The following is a 7,432-nucleotide window of genomic DNA, read 5'->3' as shown; positions in this document are numbered from 1 at the left end:
TCGTCCAATTGCTGGGACACTTCGTGCTGTCCCAAGACTACCTGCTGAAGTGTTGGGACAATTCACAGTGTCCCAAAACCTCCCTGTTCGAGTGTTCGGAGACTTCGCACTGTCCCAAGACTTCCCGCTCAAGTGTTCGGATGCTTCACACTGTCCCAGGACCTCCCATTCAAGTCCCAAGACTGTCCCAAGACCCTCCCACTCAAGTGTTGGGACAGTTCGCACTGTCCCAAGACCCTTCGTCCAAGTGTTGGGACACTTCGTGCTGTCCCAAGACTACCTGCTCAAGTGTTGGGACAGTCGGATCTCTTCTTCTTTGGGACAGTTTGATCTCTTGTTCTTCGGATTTGCACAGTCGGATCTCTTGTTCTTCAGCGTTGGGACACTTAGATCACAAACCCTGTTACCACCACTTGAGATCTAGTATTAAAAAAATTTTCCCAAAAACCCAAACTTACTAACCAAAAGTTTTAACTACTACCCCCCTGAATTTATCTTCCTTTATTAATCCGATCCAATTCGAAACACGACTTGTAAGCAGGTGTTTTATGATCATCTATTCGTCAAAAGCCGATAAAAATAGATCCGAAAACGTAAAAAAATCTAAGCGAGAAAAAATGATAAAAAACAGAAAGACGAGTACACCCTAAATTCAAAGGCGACCAATGTCGTCTTTTCATTAAAAAAATGTCTGGTACCTGATTGGCAGGCGTTTTTCTCCCCCAACTAACAATTTTATGAGGTATTCTCCTTTAGAGTTCCAAAAATTGTCTATTTCCGATCCACCCACCCGATCTGACCAGGTTACTTACCTTAATTCGATCTTAATTTTGGATATCCTCGCGTTGCAACTCTTGTTCTGGGTCTAAAGATGAATCGTTTCAGACTCTGGGTCTACTAATGTAATTAAGTTGACGATATCGATTGTATAGTTACTACAATGTTTCCCCCCATTATACAATTTGCAACCGCCAACCTCTATCTAAACCAGTCTCCCGTCTAACCTTCCCCCTATCTAGCCCCCCACTTAAGCCAAAAATTACCCTTAGCGCGATGGATGCTAAACCTCTCGAGAGTAAACCGTAGAACCTGTTTCCAAGCTCTGCTCAAGTGAAAACGTTTCCTCAAAACGGTGGGTATTCGCTTATGCAATTTTTACACCTATTTCCTAAAATGTAACGTGGATTTTAACGATAACCGTTTGACCAAACAGAACCTCTGTACGACCCCTTCTGTTTGCTCTGTTCTGCCTTGATCACACTGCTGGCTGATTACCTGCCGGTTGATTACACTTTCCCCCTGGGCTGGTCACCTGTTCCAGTCAAGTCTCCCAGTGGTCATGCTTCGTATATTCACTTTCCCACTTCGCTCAGAACCTCTTCCAGCCAAGTCTCCCAGTGGTCTGCTGATAACCTAAAAACTCTCTGAAAACCCTACAACGAACCCACACTTGGGCACCTGTAAAACGTTGCTGATTTGATCGAGACGATCGGTCTTTTTGGAAAACAGTATAGGTATACTATTTTAATTAATTTAAAGGTTTAATCCACCTAATCTGAAATTTAAAACCACTGTAATTTTTATGTTTTATGATTTTTTGTTCCTGTTTTTATTCTTTTTTTGGTTTTTGTTTTGCTTTTTGTCTTTTACTCGTTTTTCCCCCCCTAGTGACCCCCCCCCCTACTCGGTTAGCTAGGCCTCGTTCAGAAAGCGCACCACGAAATTTTCTCAAGTTTTCTTAAAAAAGCTAACGCGGTAAAACCAAAAGGTGAATACGTTCCCGTTGAACCGCACCAACGGTACTCTAGACTGGGCATGTAGCCCGTAGTTGCGTCAAGTGGGTTTGATCCCGTAGTCATGATGTCGTAAAAACACCCAGGAGCGCCATAAAAACACCCAGGAGCGCCATAAAAACACTATGTTACAGTCACCTATTTAAGTCACATTTGAATTGAATTGAGTCTAATGTATCCGACAACTTGTTCTCGTAGGTGTCCTTCCTCATTACACAAAAACCCACGCCCTTGTCATACGGTACCGCAACTAAACCATTACTCATCAGATACTTTCGGGCCTTCTCAACGCTTTCGTCAGATGGTGTTTGTTTCACCCTTTCAGCATAGGCTTTTGCAACAGTGTAACAGTCGCCTACTTAAGTCACATATGAGGTTAAAGAAAAACAGGCCCTATAACCATTGGCTCAAGAGTCAGGGACACTATCTCTTGTGTTTTTCTATCTCAAGCGGTCAAAACCAATTCGGTTCACTTGCGACATGAGACTAAAACCCTTGTTACAGCCTAAAGGCCACTACCAAAATACCCCCACTCTAGAAAATAAGAACGTCCACATACTTAGGTCTCAGAATACCTAAAACACGCGGACGCCGTTAAAAACAGGGTCGGAACAATCCGCATAGGTACTTTTACAAAACAGTGGAACTTTGATCCATTTCAGAGGGATCAACCTAAATTTCTCCTTACCTCAACATAACAAAATAAAACACACTCAAGAAATTTAAATTGGGTACTCGCATAACGGCACACTCTAGAATTGAGTAAGTAAATTAATAAGTAACTCTAGAATAAATGGGGTAATCAAGTCTAACTCGAGGCGTTTCAAATGAATAAGTTTTGACTTGAGAAGTAAGTTTTTGGCGCTGGACCATTAGGCAACTTCAGTTGTCCACCTTTCCACCGAAGGTTCACTCTGGTCCACTTCTTATTTGTTTTCTTCTCCACTTGCGATCACTCTGCGTTCTGTTAAGAATAAGACAGCTCTACTCTCGTACGATCTTATGTCTGGAAACTGCGAACAGCAATTTCCCGCTGCTTTTCAGCTGCTTTCCCGCGATTGTAGTTCGGTTCTTCTGATCTTTTTTTTCTGATATTTTCAGTTGTCGCGAGAAACTTGAGCATGATTTGCTCAATTCGAATTTTTGAAAAGTTCCATTCACCCCAAAATCATGTCTTTTGCGTTGCTCAGGTCAAACTTCCAAATATGATGGACTGGCACACAGCTTTGATCTCACAAGGGGCCTCCCTTGGGACTTTACGATTTTTGAGATCCGATTGAAAGATGTCAATATCGGCGAGAAAGTGTGTTTTAAACTTATCCCTGAAGGGGTTTTTCGGCCCTAATGCCAACACTTGTTGCACCCAATTTGGTAATTCAACATCATCAAGAGCTCTTACCGAACTCTCGCCTTGCTTCCCTATAGTTTCCTATCTGAAACTATAGCCTTAGTGTGTGAGCTGACACTAAGGCTATAGTTCCAGAATCGAAAAATTCTGGCTAAAAAAAACAAACTTTGAAATAACTTACATGTTCGAATGAAATTTAGCCACCAAGCGAAATTTTAAAACCAAAAAAGGTGACAATTGTATAAAAATTTTTACATAATAGTTGTTACATAATTTAAGTAATATTTGTAAAGTTTTGATTGTTTGAATTTTCTAAATTTTGAAATAATGATGTACGAAACCTTTTATGATCTTTGATCATTTTTTACAAATAGTTTAGAATTTTTAAAAGCTGAAGATGCACAAAAGTTTGCATTTACTATTTTAACGCATTCTCAAAATATTCAGATGTAAAATTTTAAAACCCTACGGCGGTTATGTTTAATGTTGTATTTTCTTTTTTCATGAAATTGAGTCTTTTACCACTACTACTACAATTGTTGTGATAAACTTATTAGCCTAATTGTTGTGATAAACTTATTAAATAGTTTCATATCTCGCAATGTCAAGACGAAATCGATCGAGGAGATGCTCACTCTGTCTCCGATGCTCCCGGTGACATTTGCGGCAATTGTACCTGTTTTATCTGCTCAAGTTGACAATCATTGGACTCTTTGACGGTGTCCACGGTGGTGTTCTTATTGCATGCCGTAAAGGTTATCTTATCGAGCATTTTAAATGCTGCTTATTATGTATGCAAGCAATTGGAAAATTTCAACGGCAAGTAGATAGACTGCTTCGAGGACTATTGCGTTAAATACAAATTGGGCAATTTCGGATACTAGCGAAAACCCACTCGAGCCAGCCATAAATACGGCATGCTGAATCTTGACGAATATCACAACATGGCATCGACACGGACAACTCAATCCCGTGGGCGCATCGCATCCCAGCGACCAACATCCTGCTTCTGTGGAAATCCAGACGAGCAAGGTTTCATGGTTGGCTGCGATGCCTGCGACTCCTGGTTTCACGGCAAATGTGTCAACATCGAGAGTGAGGACGCAGCGAACAATCTCCTGTTTTTCCGATGCGGATCATGTGAAGCAGCGGATGTACCTGTCAGACGTTGTAAAGTATGCAAGGTGAATGTCCAACTCACTCAAGCTGGACTGGTACGAGTGCACAAAGTCAACGGGAGCAAATGCAGGAACCATGGTACCTCAGAGTACGACGTAGTAAGTTCTGTCAACGAACCACAGTGCATAAAACTCTTGCGTGCTTTTTGTTCTGATAGACTTGACTGCCTCAAACGTGTTCCTAAAGCCTCACGGAACAACTTAGCCCGTGCTTCACAGCCGGATCTTTTGTCCCATTGGTGCAGTTTATTTACTCTTATTGGTAAATGCCTATCAGTAACCAAGAAGGATAATAATAACAGTCAGTCACTAGCTTCCAAGGTCAATGAGCGGTTTCGTGCTTTCCAGTCTGGTGAAGAAGCCCCAAAAGAAAGCGAGGAAACCTAAGCCTTCCACGCAGTCTCCGTCTGAAGAGCTGAGCAAGCGCGTCTCTGTCAAGATAGAAGCCTCCGACATCAAAGGCGCCATTCGTGTTGCCTCCTCAGATGAGGAAATGGTGGATCCTAGTGACCCTGCTGTTGTGGACGAGCTGAGGAAAAAACATCCCCCGCGTTCCAATGCTGTCTCCTCCATTCCAGTCCCTTCTTCAGAGTCTCCGGTTGTTTGCCGCGTCTCCAGTGTCTCCGAAGCCATTCAGCTTTTTCCTTCTGGTTCTGCTGCTGGGCCTGATCGAGTGACTCCGCGGATTCTTAAAGACCTGATCAGTCAACGTGGAGAAGCCTCACAGCCCTTCTTGAGTAGTCTCACGTCTTTTATCAACATCGTTCTGGTAGGAAAAGTCCCGGTTCTCATTCGCCCGTTTGTGTTTGGAGCTAATCTGTTCGTCCTGAGCAAGAAGACTGGAGGAGTTCGACCCATTGCTGTGGAAAACGTCTTCCGCAGATTGGCCTCCAAATGTGGTGGACGCGCCTACTCAACTGCTAGAAAAGAGTCATACGGCGCCCGTCAACTAGGCTATGGCACGCCTCGAGGAGCAGAGGCTTCAGTTCATGCCACGCGAATGTACATACATGACAATACTGAAAGTAGCGGCAAGGTCATTCTCAAAATAGATGTCAAGAATGCGTTCAATTCCATCTCGCGGAACAAGTTTTTATCTCTGATCCTTGAGCGTTATCCAGGTCTTTATCCTTATACGCACGCAGCTTATGACTCCGCATCACATCTTTTCATCGGTGATTCCGCTTTGTCTTCAGACGAAGGTGGTCAGCAAGGCGACCCTGAGGCACCGCCAATTTTCTGTGATACTGTGAACGAAATCACCCACAAAGTAGAATCAGAGTTAAACCTGTGGTATCTAGACGATGGAAACTTAGGCGGAGATTACGCCATCGTCCTGCGCGACTTCCGCATGATCATCTCCGAAAATGCCAAGTTAGGTCTCGAGGTCCGTCCCGACAAGTGCGAGCTGTATTTTTTAGGCAACTCATCGGAGACACAAAAGTCGCTCATCTTGTCAGAGTTCAACAAGATCTCCCCGTTGATGAAAACTACGGGCATCGACAACTTGATAATCCTGGGGGCTCCTGTAGGGAATCTTGCCATCTCCAATGTTCTCAGTGACAAGATAGCTGATTTGGAGCGCATGTGTTTGCGTCTGATAAACATCGAGGCTCATCATGCTTTCTTTCTTTTGAAGAGTTCGTTTTCTATCCCGAAGTTGTTATATATCCTTCGCTCCTCTCCGTGTTTCAATTTCCCTGAACTCTTAGCTAAATTCGACGACATCCTCTACCTCAGCCTCGAGAGCATCTGCAACATAAGACTTGATACTGACGCCCGCAAGCAAGCGTCCCTTCCCGCAGCTTTAGGTGGTCTCGGATTAGGATCTGCGTCTGTTCTTGCCGTATGCGGGTATCTCTCGTCTGTTGCCAGTTCTTCACGCCTCTGTTCCGAAATCCTCAATATGCCTTTCTCAGACCCATTGTATGAAGGAGCCTTGTCACAATGGTATGAGCTCTCTGGCTCCACCACTATAATAATAATAATAATAAACTAGGATTTAGACATAAAGTCATGGGGCTAAAATGCCCCGCATTGGGAGTTTTAAACTGAGTTTTATAGTTTCTTTGAGTTTACACAGCTATTGCAGTAGTTTGTTCTCCATGTGCATGGGACACTTTCCTCATATTTACTGATGAAATATATCCAGAAAACGTTTTTGAGGCTTGATTTGAGTCTTTCGTATTTCATCGCAAACAGGTCTTCTTCTTCCTGAGTCTGTAAAAAAATTTTTGCTAGTATAGGTGTTCTGTGCCAGAAATTGCTTTTCAATTTTTCGTAATGATAATTTTTATGCGCTAAGTTATTTTTCGTTGATGTTCTTGTTGGGGCTGTAGATTCTTTGAACTGAACAAATTGTCTCCAATGGAAGTTGTATTGGTCGTTTATTATTTTATGAAGCAAGAGAATGTCGTGCATTTCGTGGTAGAGAGACAGTGGAAGCAGGTTTAATCTAATCAGTCTGTCTTTATAGTTGATGTTGTTACATGACAGTATCCAACGTGTAGCTTTTCTTTGGACATCTTCAATAATTTTTAATTCACACATATTTGCTTTCCATATGGGTGAGCCATATGACACAATTGGGGTTACATATCCACAGTAGGAGTTCAGTTTCGTTTTTAAGCTCGCTGATTTTGAAATATTTCTTTTAATTAAAAAGAACGAGAACAACTTTCAGAAGTCTTGTTCTGACCCCGTATACAGAACCCAGCTTAACAATCTGATCACCGACGCACCTGACAATAAATCTCGCATTCGCCTTAAGTCTTTCGAGGGTAAGCTACAGTCTGCTTGGCTCACCGCCCTGCCGTCAAGTTCTTTGGGCCTCAAGCTTTCCAATATCCATCTCCGAATATCTCTCGCTCTTCGTCTTGGTGTTCCCATATGTGAGCCTCACGTCTGCCGTTGCGGTGAGCACGTCGACACTTTTGGAGGCCACGGTCTTTCGTGCAGGAGAAGCGCCGGCAGGCTTCAGCGCCACTCAATGATTAACGATGTAGTGAAGCGAGCTTTAGGATCGAGCAACATTCCTTCAGTTCTCGAGCCTCCTGGTCTGTCCACAGCAGACCAGAAACGTCCAGATGGACTCTCGTTGGTGCCTTGGGAGT

The 7,432-nt window shown here is 43.2% G+C and overlaps 1 protein-coding gene across 1 annotated transcript; it reads left to right on the top strand.

Annotated features, from left to right (window-relative positions):
* The first annotated feature begins 4,644 nt into the window (after window positions 1–4,644).
* On the top strand, window positions 4,645–6,318 carry LOC134853633 (uncharacterized). The gene has a single exon (XM_063869637.1). It carries the CDS (start codon window positions 4,645–4,647, stop codon window positions 6,316–6,318), a length of 1,674 nt encoding a protein of 557 aa, XP_063725707.1.
* The last annotated feature ends 1,114 nt before the right edge of the window (window positions 6,319–7,432 follow it).

The sequence above is a fragment of the Symsagittifera roscoffensis genome, chromosome 8 (assembly GCF_963678635.1).
Source record: "Symsagittifera roscoffensis chromosome 8, txSymRosc1.1, whole genome shotgun sequence".
Lineage (NCBI taxonomy): Eukaryota > Metazoa > Xenacoelomorpha > Acoela > Convolutidae > Symsagittifera > Symsagittifera roscoffensis.
This window is presented reverse-complemented; position numbering and strand designations above follow the sequence as displayed.

Bases quoted from the DNA above. Each gene is read 5' to 3' on its own strand.
- LOC134853633 (XM_063869637.1), top strand. From the start codon at position 4,645: ATGAGCGGTTTCGTGCTTTCCAGTCTGGTGAAGAAGCCCCAAAAGAAA.